Here is a 14,574-nt window from a genome sequence, read left to right on the forward strand (position 1 = left end):
ACTTCTGTGCTCTGTTATGGAAATTGGCTACAATCTTCATATTCACTGTGTTAAGTTCTTGCAATTTCTGCTGTAAATGGGAAATTTCCATTTTTGTACCTCTCTTCCAATAAGCCAGTCTGTCTATCCCTTCTTACTGAAAACTGAGGCAGGGGATTCATTTCAATTTTGAACCATTTTGAACATTTTCTTTACAAGGTAGTATTTTCTTGTGCTTTTTCATTTACTTGGCTAGCAAACATTTTGATTTGAATATTATTGTTTGCTCTTAAAGAATTAGCTCATAACTATAAAAAGCCAGATACAAAGCATCCAGATACTAAATAAATGTTGGCACCCAAAACTGTAGTCAGTTTGATGAGGGGAGCTTGATTTCCATTTAAGCATCTCAGTAAAGAGCCAGTGCTTGAAAAATGATGAACACTTACCAAAAGCAATGACAGCATTTGATGCTAAACGGTCTTAAAATGTGTCTTCTCACTTTCTTAAGAACATTATGCTTTCTAATAATTTTGAGGGTTTCATGCAGTACAGTATTTTCTTACCATAAAAATAGAGATTTTTGTGATAAACTCTGCTAATCTGTGTTCATTTGCTACTCTTTCTTTTTTCTCTTTTTGGATTAATTATTCAGGCTTGTATGCTGCTCTGCTCTTAGTTATTGATCTGTTTTTATTTGTCTTCTATTTTTTTTCTTACAATGCATGTTTTATTACTTCTGTACTTTAATGTTTTCCCTTATTCATCAAGTTACTTTTTTTCTCTTAAGCTTGATTGGAACATTAATCTTTGTTTGAGTTTTAAGTAGCATAAAATTCTTGAATTCAAATATGCTGTTCTCTTTTCTGAAGCTCTCTGCAGTGTTTAACTTTAATAAGCACATATTATATCCCTGTGTATTTGAGTAGTATTTGCATTTGTTCAAGGAATAAATGATATGATAATTATGGGCAATTATTTGCTGAAATTATCTCCCATATGTCAGTTTTAAAATACTATTTTATACTGAACATCTCTTAAGATTTGCTTCAAATTAATTTATAGTTTTATTCCATTATATCTTCATTATATCACCTAGTGTTTGCAGTTTCTCATAGCTGGAAATGGCACTTTTTGCATTTAAGGTAAATGATAGCAGTTTGATTTCCTTTTTTCTTATCACTGTATTTCTGTATGATACCAGACAGCTCTGAACAGCACTGTCTTTGGAATGCATGGATCAAAAAGGATAAAATATGCTTTTTGATGACATTCTCAGAAGATTCTCATTACTTCTTCAAAGAGAAGTAGGGAAACTTCAGCCATTTTGTTGACACCATTTTTGCTTTCCTTTAGCTGCACTGGAAGAGCTGTCTTCCCTCTGACACCAGTCTGCATACATAGTCAACAGAAAGGTTTATGTATTGACTTTTAAATAGAGTGGAGCATATCTTCTATGTCGAGGCTGCAGAGATCTACTGACCCTATTGATCCTGAAGAAGGTCGACTGATAGTATTCTAGCACTCATGTGCGGAATGAACAAAGAGCAATACTGAGCCACAAGAAGATGATACTGGGCATAGTTCTGCTCTGGTGACCCCTTCGTTATACTCTCTGTGATATGCACATTTGTAAGCCAAACACTGTGGTTATTTCACTGGAGGCCTAAAACCTAGTTAACTTAAATCTAAGAAAAAGCCTAGATTTTACAGGTTTCAGGTAGTTTTTCCACAGTGTAAGAAAGTGAAAAAGGTCTTTGGTGCATTTCCTTACATTATATTTCTTTCAGTTCTTGAAAAATTAGTTGCAAACTAATTTAGAGCCACCTACATCTTATAAACTCATTAGTTATCCAGCACATCACTGTGTCTCACTGATCATGAAGTATTACAAAGCACATTTAAATATAAAGAATGTCTTTGAATTAGCTTTCTCATTTGTTATACCTTACCTGTTTGGATATTACCTCATCTTTTTCCTCAGCAAACATTCTGAATTAATAGCTGTTCATGTTTGAGCTGTTCTGTTCTACTGTTCTCAGCTGTTCTAAGCTATTCTCAAAACTCAAAAGGACAGAATAAACATCTTCAAGTTTCAACATCAACAATTCAATAGTTATTCATATGAATCTCACAAGAGTAAAGGCAGAGAAGGTGACTTTACAACACAACTTAAAAAGTTATTAAATGATTGCAAAATGAATCTACATGACATTTCTGTGTTTATATTTTGGTATGAATCTGACAGTAGTTCTGATTTTCCTACAAGAAAATTCACGTAATGTAGTTCAAATCTATTTCTGTTTACAAGTAGTTAGACTGACTTGTGTGAGTAGTGTCACAGGGGGTACTAAGTACTAGAGGCAAGGATAGGTCTTTGCGTCCTCCCCAATTCTGTGTATTTTTTATTTTCTGTGCATTGTAAAAATTTTATGATACTGGCCCATCAGCTTTTCTTTCACTAAATAGGAGCTTAGGATGAGCGGTTGTATTTTTCTTTATATAGGTGACTTCAGGTTTGCACAATTTGTATGTGTGTTCACCTAACATGCTCATATTAAAGGTTCTAGTGCATAGTTCAATATGTGATAATATATTGAGGCAGAATACTTAAGCAGTTACAGATGTAAACAATGAATATCTATACAGAGTTGTTTCAGTCACCTTTTGAGCTTTTTAGGTTAGTGGTTTAGTTTTTATTTTTAAACTCTGAGATGCATGGAAAATATCCCGGTAATTTTAAGATAAGTTTTCAATATAAGAATGATACTACTTTAATATGCATATTGTCACTGTATTGACTCTGTGTGTTGTCTTATCTCTGCAGAAGAATCACATGAGAGTATCAGTTTTGATGCAAAACGAATGTCAGAAACAGCTGATATTGGTATGAACAGCCAGACAGGGGATAAATCAAAGGAAGAGGTTGAGTCAGAAAGGGAAACCTGGATGAGCTTTGAAGACTTCTGTGTTTGTTTCCAGTAAGGAACAGAGGGTTTGGTGTTTATTCCATTAAATAAACAGCATAACTATGGTAAAATGCAAAATGTGACTATATAAAACCTGTACCTTGTCAAAAGATCTCTTTGTATAGCTATCCTGCCTTTCAGGGTAGTCCCAAGGCTACTCTTCTGCCCAGACTTACTGTCCCTGTTGACAGTGAGTCAGTAGGTGCAGCCCCACTGTGTGTCTTGAGTATGTCCTCCAGAGTACAGCGGAGAACGCAACCGCCAGCTTCATAAAGCATACGCCAGACTGAAATGTGGGTGGAAGATGGTAGGTCATGGAGCGTGCAGCCATTAGGCTGCTTACATACTTGACCCATCAGCCAGTGGGCAGACACAGTCTGCATCTGAACACCACAATTCTAAGGCAAAAAAAAGTTGTTGAAATCTTCCGTTGCCATCAGCATAGCTTGGTCAACTAGGTGCTTTCTTTCCCTTTTCAATATAGTTCCAAGGCATTTATACCTCTGCAAACCTAAAAAAGCTAGTGTAATTGTAGCAGAATATCTTTAACTTCTGTCTTTTAGATTTAAGAAGCGTGGTACACTATAGATCCATTAGAGAATTTGACATTGCTGAGGAGAGTAATTATATCAAGAAAAATTCACCCAGGGTTTTTTCATTTGAATTTGTAACTGAGATTTTTTTGTGAAGCTTTTATTTTCAAAACTTAATGTTTTCTTGAGCGGATATTAAAGTCTGCTCCCTCTCTGAGGGAGAATGTATAACTTTTGTACCAGCAGCACTACAGGAACTTTAGGAATAGAAGATCATAGATCACTTTAGACCTTGTTAAGGTTTGCCTGTCTAATTTTAGGGAGCCCCAGGTCCAGGAAGATATGGCCTTCAGAAAAAAGCATCACAAGCAAAGTGATTTCCTTTCCTTTCAAAGTCTTGCTTACTGTCATACACAGAGAATGTAAAATATGAAGTTTTTAACTTGTTAGCCAAGTGTAAAGTAGTGTTGACCTTTTGTAGGCTATTGTAATATAAATTAATGTATACAGCATTTGTCAGTTCCTTATTCCTGTCCCTAAAACGGTGACAGTTTACTTATTGTCACAGTGAACTGATAAAGTAGCTGTTAACAAAGCATCTTGATTGACCTTTGAAGGATTTATCACTCAGAAGAAATTAGGCACCTAAGATTTTTATTTTACCAGTCAGTTCTGTTGAAAGCACTTCCTTGTCTGACATGCTTATATCTCAGATACAGTGAAAGTAAGATGAATGTTCAGAGTTCATATCAACTTTGAGAAATGAGGAAAATTCTAGTCATTGTAGGAATTGATATGTCAGCAATGGATCAGGACCCCTGTGAAGTTTCTGAGTAATCAAAGCATTTCTGTTATGTAAAACATTGGACTTCATATCTGATTCCATCCTCAATTAAAGTTGAAGTCTTTTATGTTGTCCTTGGTTAAATCAAGGTCAGAAAAAATTGTTGTCAGGAACTAAGTAGCTTTCTGAAGGTGTGCAAACACCACAGAATTGAAAAAGCATATTAATAAACTACACAAAATAGTTCTTCCTTATAGTGAGACCTTATAGATAACTTTATTACAGTAATTCTCAGGTAGGCATGGAAGTTTTAGAGTAATATTAGCTTATTAACATTTATAGATTCAAATTGGACAAATTAGTGGCCTGACCTCCAGTGGAAAACTGTAGAAGTGCAGCAAAGGTAGAAGTCTATGTCAGCTGCTTTCCCTGGAGATGAATTGTGTTCACCTCTTATGAAACGAAAAATGTTGAACCATTTTTGAGAAATAGCTGGGAGTCTGATTTATGAAAGTAAAATTAGTATCTTATGCCATGAAATAGACACTTACCTGAAATTTATACTAAGATTATTTTCTTACATGTATTTTTATTTTCTCTGTAGAAACCTGTATGTTTTCCACAAGCCACATACATATGCTTATAACTATCAGAAGACAGATTTCAAGGTATATGACTGTACTGAAGTTTTATGTGCTTTTTTAAAATTTTTGTCAGTCTTACATAATTAGATCATACATATATCCTAAATGACATTGGTAGATCACATAGAACTGCTATTACTGAAAAAATAATAATGCCTTAAGATTACTATAGTCAATACAAAGATAATGTTTGCTAGCAAATATCCAGAAGTATTTCACTGTGTTTAAAACAAGAAAAAAATTCTATGGAATGCTATTGCACAATAATAAAAAAACTGAGTATGTAAATCATAAAAGTTGGTAGTGAAAGTATATATTACAGTGAATGAGATCTCCATCCTCTCTTTATCCTGATTTAAAACTACTTTATAAAAATTTAGAGACTAAATTAAATTTAATGATGACTCAGCTGCAGAATCTGCCTTTCAATTCTCCTTCCTCTTCACTTGTCACCTAACACTCAAGTCAGGAGTCTGTATAGCGTAGCCCTCCATTTTCTCTTTACAAGCTAAGTCCTTTAGCAACTTACAAGATTCTGTTGCAGGGATTAGAAATACCCCTTAGTTGCAGTGAAATTACAGTATTTCTTTAAGCCTGCCATTAGTTCATATTATCAGAAGGTTATTCAACATGCTTGAATATCCGGATTGTTCCAGCTCTAGTTTTATACTGTAACTGAAGTGTAATTGTAGAGTACTGAAATGTAAACTCCAGGTGTGAACTTCATGTAAAATTCTGTACTGAGAAGGTTAACTACATGGATTATGCTTCATAATTGTAGTATACCTGCAATTTCACACCTCTCTGTATTTGTAATCACATCACAAGAAATTTTCCCAATCACTGCACGATATACTTTCACAAGCCATAATCAGCATCAAGACCATGTAAGCCTGTGTGCTATTGTGCTGAAAAACTAACCCTTTGCTGTAAAACCATTCTATTTTTTTACATTTATACAGATGAGGTGTTTACACTAGTAGGTAAATTCTGTATCAGACTTATAAAAGAACACTTTTATATTATGCTATGAAGATAATAGTAGTGGTATTCCAGGACCAAATAAAAAAAAATGTATGGCTATGACTCTCGAGAATGTTTAGTGGTGGACTTGGTAATGTTAGGTTAATGGTTGGACTGGATGATCTTAAAGGTCTTTTCCAACCTAAATGATTCTATGATTCTATAATGTAGGAAGACATGTATTAAAACAGTTCTGAAGCAAAGAAGTCATTCACCTTCAGATTTTGAAGAATTTCTAGGAACAGTAGAATCATTCTGTAGTTTCTAATATTGGCATAAGAATTATGTATTAGAGAGTGAAAAATGCTGCTTCCATATATTTTTGTAGAAAAAAACATAATGAGGCAGAATCAGTCAAGTGTTACAAATTAAGAGTGTTTATTTATTTCAAGGTTACTGTAATTAATTAGAATCAGAAAGTTGCAGCACAAACCAAAATTTTTCGTATTCCATTGAATGTTGTTTGGCAAGTAGAACTATTAAATTGAGGTACATATGAAGAATGCCATATAAAAGTAGATATATTCTCATTCAAGAAACTTTTCTATTTCCTTTTATCTCTTAACTGAACATTATGCATGCTTCACATGCAGCATGAGGCTCTGGGCTTAAATGACATGTCTGAAATTTGGAAGAAGTGACAGTTAATTACGTACTTCCCATACCATATCTAGGGTGACAGTATCTGAAATCTTAGTCATACCTTGTATAAGCTCGGGTGGACAGCATTCAATGAAAATGAAAGATCATTAAATGTCTGTTCTTCTATGCAGTCTACTGATGACCGAGTCTTCTATTATTTACTTGTGGACAGCTTGATGCCCACTGAAATCCTGGTTAGCTTTTCTGCATTAGTACGCTGGGATGATACTGGAGGTAATCCCAACACAGAAAAGTGCATGTTAATGTTGTGTTTTCCCATATTTGAATAATATATCTGTGCTGTTGTGTTTGGTTGTGGTGTATTTTGGCACAGTTTCAGAGTTTAGCATTAAATAGTCAAATTGATTCTAGGAAATACACTAATATTCAAATAATATTTTCTTGTTATTTAATATTGATGGTGAATATTTTCTTGAAAGGATCCCTCCCTTTATTGTTTATTATGATTTTCTGCAAACTTTTCATCAATATATTTCTGGTATGGATTTTCTTGTGTTTCTTAGGTTTTTTCTTTTCCTACAAATTCCATTCTTGCAAGCTACTTTATGCCTTAGCTGATCAAAATGCAGTAAAATCAGCAATATGACCAAAGTTTGTTTTTGAAGTGATGTTTAAACTCGTACACTGTAAGCTCTTAAGTATATTCACAGCTGGCTTATTTCAAGATCCAACAGCTTGGATGGTTTAAATAAAAATCACTTGTATTTTATGGAAGTCATAGAACGGCATTCAGAAAAACTAATATGTGTTATGACAATCAGCTTAAGTTAATCAGACATTTAAACATTGGGTATGGCCATAATTTTAGTGCATCTAGAGTAGATAGAACCAAAAGAAAGCTTAAAAAACCCAAACTGACCATCCCATTAAAATAATTAAACTATAATATAAATATAAGCTTTGTATGGCTGTTTGCTTCCTTTGCATATGGACAGAATGGATTTTTATGGAATTTTAGAGCAGCCTTAAGCAACTTGGAAGATGTCTGATTTACACATCCTCCTAACACATTCTTTTAACCATTATTTTGTAGTAAATAATACAAATGAGCCATGTTCTGTACCACCTATGCATTTTAAATGACTGGCTCTTTTTTCTGAATTATCAAAGCCTAAATGAAGACTTCAATGACTGATACAGATTCTGCATAAGTGTATTTGTCTTCATTTTACTGTTATTCCCCACCACCTCCCCAATTGTGGGGAGGTGTTTCTTTCTTATTCTAGGTACTAAACGAGAACGTTCTAGTATTTCAAAGGGTGTGCTGATGGTTGAACGTTTCTCTTGGAAATGTGTGACTGCTGGAGAACTTGTGTTAAAGATGCATACATCTGCAACCAAAGCTACTGTGTTAAACCTTCCTGTTGGGTATGTGTGAAGCTTCATTTCTGTCCTAACACTTTAGTCTTAAGGCTTGAGATGATCTTTTACTTTACATAGTAACTAAGAGTTTATTTCCTAAAACTTACGTTGTAGGAATATCAAACTGGTTGATAGCTAGGATTTGGTAAGACTGCAAAATTGCTATGAATTTAAAATAATTACCAGAGCCTTTATAAAGATTTTGAATTCTTTACTCTTATTTAAGAGCATTCAGCATGAAAAGTCACACTGATTTTCTAAAAAAAACTAGAATACAAATTCCTGCTTGAAAGTGTTTCTAACTAGAATGATTTTGAGATGTTTCCTGGAATACCAACAAAAATTATAGAATTAGGATTTTTAGCGGAACTGTAAAAGAATTATGATACCATAGGAGGTTTCATAGCTTTTCTTGAAACCGGATTTATGAAACGTGACAGGAGAAATTCTGCAGTTATCCATGAAGCCTTCCATATCATACTTCACATTTACATAGTGCTCGATATGATTTATTTCTTTTTGCACATAACTCTAAAGATTCAGTGTCAATCATTGCTTGATTGTTTAAATAAATAAATAAATACATAATAGGCAAGAACCTTTGATATTTGTTAGTTTCTGAAAATGCTTCCAGTGAAACAAGGGAGATGACATCTTCCTATGTTGCCATAAGCATAAAGTTGCTGACTAATTGATTGAGGCCTTCTGCTTTTCCAAAAATAGAGAATCACTAGTTTAATCTCAAAGAGATGAGACAAGATGTATTTTTAAAAAATCAAGGAAGGCTTCAAATAAGTAGGCATAGAAAGAAAATACCACAATACTAGCACATTGATATTAAATCAAAGATCTTTAATAGTGCCCTGTATTTGTTTTGGTTCAGACTAAAAATGGAAAAGTTATTGTTGTGTTTATAGGATAGTTCTGCCACTACATTCTTAGTGTAGTTTCTGAAAGTTGCATATCTCTGTCCTGTAGGGTAGCCAAAAACTTGTGTCTTTTTGCACCTGCAAATTTCAAACCTACCACAGATACAGGCCACACAAATTGCTGAACTTCTCACCTTTGATTCTCTCTACTTCAGGCAAAGCCAGCAGGCTTTCAGGAACCTTTAATTTACAGCAGGTGTGGGAGACAAATGGGCTTATTGACTGCTCCCCATTTCATTCCAAATGAGAAATGACTTGCTAAGCCAGGAAGGCACTTTCTTCCCTCTGTCTGTTGGTGGCCAGGGGGCATTTCAAATTTCACTCACAAGAAGATGCAATTAAAAAAGTGATTGTGTGTGTGGGTAACTCTCCTTTCTTACTCTCACCACTGGATCTGTGGTTAACACTTTGAAGCTGTGGCCTGGATGAACTTCTCCAGCTAAATGCTATTCTGACAATGATATAAGACCATCAAGTTTCACCATTGATATCAGCCAGCTCCTCAAGTATTTCAGTGGGACTGCAAGACATTGTTGCTTGGAGAGAAGAGCATGAATCCCCTGTGTTGTATAACTATAGTTAGGAATGGTTTCTTTTATGATTGGAATCTGTTATAGGATACTACCAGGCAAACAAGAATGAGCTGAGATGAGTGTATCCCAGTAAGACATAATGAATTTCTGTTGTTTGCTACCTTAGGAGGTTACAGTTGAGTGGTTTGGCCCACAAGTGCTTCATAAAATGGTCACTCTGTAGTGTTCATCTAGTCTGACATGATTTTGTGTTCATTTTTTCTGGTTTTGTCAATGCAAACGTGGAAATTATGATCTATGTGTGACCAGAACATGACTTCTCTAAGCTTTCTAGAGCAAATATGTTTTTAAGTGTAGGTAACTATAATCCTGACTAAAAAACTTTTGGGTTTGTATCCATCTGAAATAGTGAAACTACCTATTTTGCTAAAGAAAGCCAAAAAAAACCCCTAAAAAAATAAAATAATGAAATAATAGTGCCTTTCCTGATTTCACCTAATACCTATGTTTGGAGGTTCTTGAGAAGCAAGGAGATAGAAATGCAGGATTTGAAGAGCCAGTATATCTAGGAATGGATTTAATTTCTGCCAAATGTATGAAAGGAAAAGCTTAAGAATTGCTGTGACTTAAAAAAAGAAAAAGTGCCTTTTGGATTTTTTTTTTTTCCTTGAATATAGGCGACACATATTGCTCTTCACAGTAAGTTCTCCAATAGGGCACCATATTCATCTGTGTAGCATGGTGCCATGTGTCTTTGGAGAAGAGGATACTGTCGTGCCAGGTCTTGAAAAGGTATGCATAACCAGAACTAGTCAAGCATTGTGATAAAGGTGTTTCTGACTATTATTTAGTTTTAAAGTGAAGTACTGTTGGATCTTCATTTAGAGTTATTATATTTAATGGTAGAACAATAATTTCAATATGAAATGGATGAGTGCGTAAAAGAAATGTGTTTTACAAAACAGCAGGCACTGAGATGGATATACAATAATTGTCTTATATAAATACGTAAGTAATCATTGGGTACTATTGTGGTTTACGTAGAACAGCAGTGTAAAACAGAATGTTAAAAATACTCTTGCTGAAATACATACGTCAGAGGTAGTGTATAAGTGTATAAGTAAGCTCTATGTTTGAGGCATGTGATAAAAGTGATAAAATACATGTACAGATATTAATTAATATTCAAAAATACCTGCCTAGTAAAATAAACTGTCACATCAGTAAAGTTTGTTTTGTCCCATGAGATCGTATATTACTCACTGGGTCCCAGAGTAGCTTTTGTACTTAAAATGAACAATTGATTCAAACAACCTTTCATAGCCGAGATAAGAGGCCCAGGGGAGTAATTACTACAGCTTTTGTTCTTCATTGCCTACAATCCCAACAGATATCACTGCCATCCATATTTTCAAGATTTCTTTGGCAAGCAGTAGGCCCAAATATTTGTCATGGGCACTGGGGGGAGGGAGTGTAGCTTCTGGAGCACAGTTGTGCCAAAATATGTTGAAAGATGAGTGTAACGGCAAATTTATATAGCAGTGTAGATTCAAGGTCCTAATTATAGGATGCTAAAGCAGCTTATGCAAATTTATTACATTTATTGTAGCAAAGAAGTTTCTATATAAGAAGTTGGGCCATTAAAAATGTCTTGTGGCTGTACTATATCCCCTTGTCTTCAGATTGTGGATGAAAAGTTATTCCTCATGAAGAAAATAAAGCAGGATTATATCGTGGGGTCTTCTCTGCACTTTTTTTTCTTGAAGACAGCAATTTTTCTGCAGAGTGTCATTTGCCAGAGAACATCCACATTCTTGCACAGAAATCCTGATGAAGATTAATGATGGTTTAGGTAGCATATATTTGGACGTTGTTGTCAGTGGAATAGAAATACTCATCTGTCCTTTTATAATAGAAGAGAGGCTGTGCATTTCAGCTAACAAGAGCCTTATTATCACTGCAGTAGGAGGTCTCTATGTGCATCTTATTTTTGATTAAATGCTTTAGAACTAATGATACAGGAAAAATAAAATCCTTAACAAATGTATGTTATGCTGCCTGTTATAGTGTTGTAACATCTTTATTTCAATAGCTAAAACCAGTGAAAATTTTGTATGCTTTTGAATACCAGAGACCTAATTGATTTTACAGTTTATAAAATTAATAACAATTTCTTGACTTAGGAAAAGTTTTATACTTCACAGAAAAAACACTTGTATGCTGTCACAGCCTAGAAAGAAAACAAAATAAAATCTTAAAGCAATCTTTCTAACAATGATTGTTTTTCTTCTCTCTCTTCAGGAGAGCTACCGGTTCATAGAACAGGCTACAGCTATCCTGAAAGCTGTTGGAAATGTGATAAATAATTTCAGCAGTAAGCCTGAACTTTCTAAAGCCTTGAAGGAGTTGGAACTAACTCACTGTCCTCCTGGCCTCCACGGTACTGGAATGGCTGAAGAACACTTCAAGGTGAACAAACAATTTTAATAAACATGTATCTGAAGGCTACAGAAGCTGGATAACAGCTTAACATTGTCGTTACCCTCTTCAAACCAATGACTACACTTTTAAAGAGGACCTCCTGAGTGCTCCAAATGTGGCATTCGTTATTAAGTGTAAGCCCAAATGACATAACTTGCAACTGTGTACTACAATTATCTTCTTTTAATATGAGCAAATTTTAATATGCACAGAGTAGCACATTCTAAATTTGAGTCTCTAATTTTGTCAGTTTAGTTTAGCACACTTTGGGGTAGAAAGCATCATCTTTTTTTTATTTTATGACTTAATTTTGGATTTAAAAGACACTACCTGAAATGCAGAAAAGCCAGACTGATCCCTTTCTGTGCCTAATGTTGATGGCACAGAAAGACATTATTACAGCTTATATTACTGAAGACAGCAATGATTTTTTTTCACTCACAGTATTTCTGAGTTGTTTTTCTTTGTTTTTTGAAACTGCAATATTTGTGTTCAACTTTTCTGCTCTGTGTGTGTGATAAATTAAAGGGTCTTTAGATACATGATGAAAACATTACACTTTTCTGTAGATCTCTATACTGTAGCTTTTCAATATTACAAAAAGATTGCAACAGAAAAGTTATGTAAAAGATACGCTATTTTTTACATATATGCAAATGTTGATAATACTGCTATAACTTAATTTTTCTACAGTCAGTACTTTATGTAGTCCAGATTCATTTACTTTCATCAAAGTACTAGAAAGGTTATTCAGTTTAGACTGTGTACTTAGAAGACTGAATAGGGATTAATATTTTTATAATCACTGATATTAAAAAATAGAGCACCTAAGGCAGTGCCTTTACACATGGGCTTGACACCAGGCTCAAATTCAGCAAAACAATAAAATTGAAAAAACGATTCCAGGTGCACCACTCATGAAAGAGGTAATTTTCATGCCAAGTCCAACAGAAAAAATCGTTTCGACCTCTCTGGAATGGAAAATACAAATTTTAAATTTATATGTTCATACAAAATATGTGTAAAACTTAGAGACCTTAAGAAAAATTCAGTAGGCATGAACATACATATCTCTTCCTCTCTCCGCCTCTAAGAAGACCAGTGTATAGTTGTAAAGGAACAAAAAACCAGAAATGAGATAAATGAGAGGCACTGAGCTAACAGTGATTCAGGAATGGAAATGTGGAAATTATCTATCTTTAATACAAACAGTGAAAAATTATTCTGAACATAAGAAAGTAGTAAAGTAGATTATTTCTTCACCAGCCTTAAATCTTTCCAAATAAAGGAAGTGTTTATTAATATTAAAATACATAACTTAGGATAAAATGTTTCCAGAAAGCAGAAAAATCTGAAAATGACAACAATGAAGGAGAAAAATTATGTCTTTTCCAATAAGTTATTACTATGTTCTTCAATTCAAATTATGAATCAAGCTCTGAAAAACACATTCTAAAATTTCCAACTATTGGAATAAGGAAAAAGAGACTGGATTTCTGCTCTTTAAAGAGTGTCAATATGTTGAGAATAAAAATAGAGCCATCAGTTTAGTCATATAAGTAGGACACCAAATCTTCCCCTCTTGCCCATCAGTATATTCCTACTTTTCCTTGTGGTGTCACCTCCTAATTCAGTAAGCATGCCCATTCAGTTGTTGGTCTCTGTTCTAAAAAGTCCAATGAGAATGCCAGTTGTCATGGTACTGATTATGATGTGTTCTTCTGCCTCTGGTATGAGACCATCAATTCACTTCACATAAACTACTAAGATATTTTTGGGCAATAAAAACTTATGCTGTAGAATCAGTCCTGTATTTAATAAGCCAGACATGAAACAGGTTTTCTCTTGATTGTTGGCTTGAAGCATTGTAGTCCTACAGTTGGGACTAATTTTCAGGTACTGTATTTGTTAGAGGAAATTAAAGACTTCATTTTTACATGAAAAAAGAAAAGAGCTAAACAGTTTTTGAAACAATAATGAGAATCAATATAAATCAGCTTTTAAAAATTAATCATTCTTTGAATGCTTTTCCTCTTTTTGATTTTAGGTTTTCAATAGTGCATTTTGGTATTTGATCAAATATGTATTAGGCAAGAAGGCCCTGCACAGCTATAAATTTGCCTTCAGGTCCTTCACTTTGGATTTTAAAGACACTGAATTTTCTGAGGATGACCCTGTGTCTTCAGGTACTGTACTAGTATTGCTAGTCACTTCAAATATGCCCACTCTTCACTAATCTTGTGTTTTCTTGCCTAAGTAAGCATAGTTCATTTCTTATGAGATGCCATTTCTTATGAGATGAGAAGGCTTAGGCCTTCTACTGTTGACAGCACGTCTGAGACTCATCTCAGAATAGAAATGATCCTTTTCTTTGTTCCAGAAAGTCTGTTCATGTTTTGTTAATCTATAAAATGTATAAAATTGCCCTTTGTCTTCCTTGACTTGCATTTGTCAGTATTGACAAGCATTGACAAGCTTCTACAGATGCTTTTTTTACCTGATGTACTGCAGATCATGGCTCTTGTTCAAATTACCATATGAAAAGACCTCAAATGCATACATTGTTCATGAAATAAGAGTGAAGGAAGACTCAAGGTAGTACCTTTGTTGAACTTTCAACTATTACTTAGTGATGGTGGGGATTTTTTTGTTTGGTAGGGAGGGGAGTATTTTG

General features: G+C 34.3%; 1 protein-coding gene across 1 annotated transcript in view; it reads left to right on the forward strand.

Annotated features, from left to right (window-relative positions):
• ADGB (androglobin) overlaps positions 1-14,574 on the forward strand; it is a 138,216-nt gene that overhangs the window by 64,571 nt on the left and 59,071 nt on the right. Inside the window, exons 15-21 of the mRNA XM_075707698.1 lie at positions 2,807-2,960; positions 4,870-4,933; positions 6,706-6,808; positions 7,822-7,963; positions 10,097-10,211; positions 11,721-11,888; positions 13,948-14,086. Coding sequence (XP_075563813.1) covers positions 2,807-2,960; positions 4,870-4,933; positions 6,706-6,808; positions 7,822-7,963; positions 10,097-10,211; positions 11,721-11,888; positions 13,948-14,086 — 885 coding nt within the window. The remainder of the gene's footprint in view (positions 1-2,806; positions 2,961-4,869; positions 4,934-6,705; positions 6,809-7,821; positions 7,964-10,096; positions 10,212-11,720; positions 11,889-13,947; positions 14,087-14,574) is intronic.

The sequence above is a fragment of the Pelecanus crispus genome, chromosome 3 (genome assembly GCF_030463565.1).
Source record: "Pelecanus crispus isolate bPelCri1 chromosome 3, bPelCri1.pri, whole genome shotgun sequence".
Taxonomy (NCBI): domain Eukaryota; kingdom Metazoa; phylum Chordata; class Aves; order Pelecaniformes; family Pelecanidae; genus Pelecanus; species Pelecanus crispus.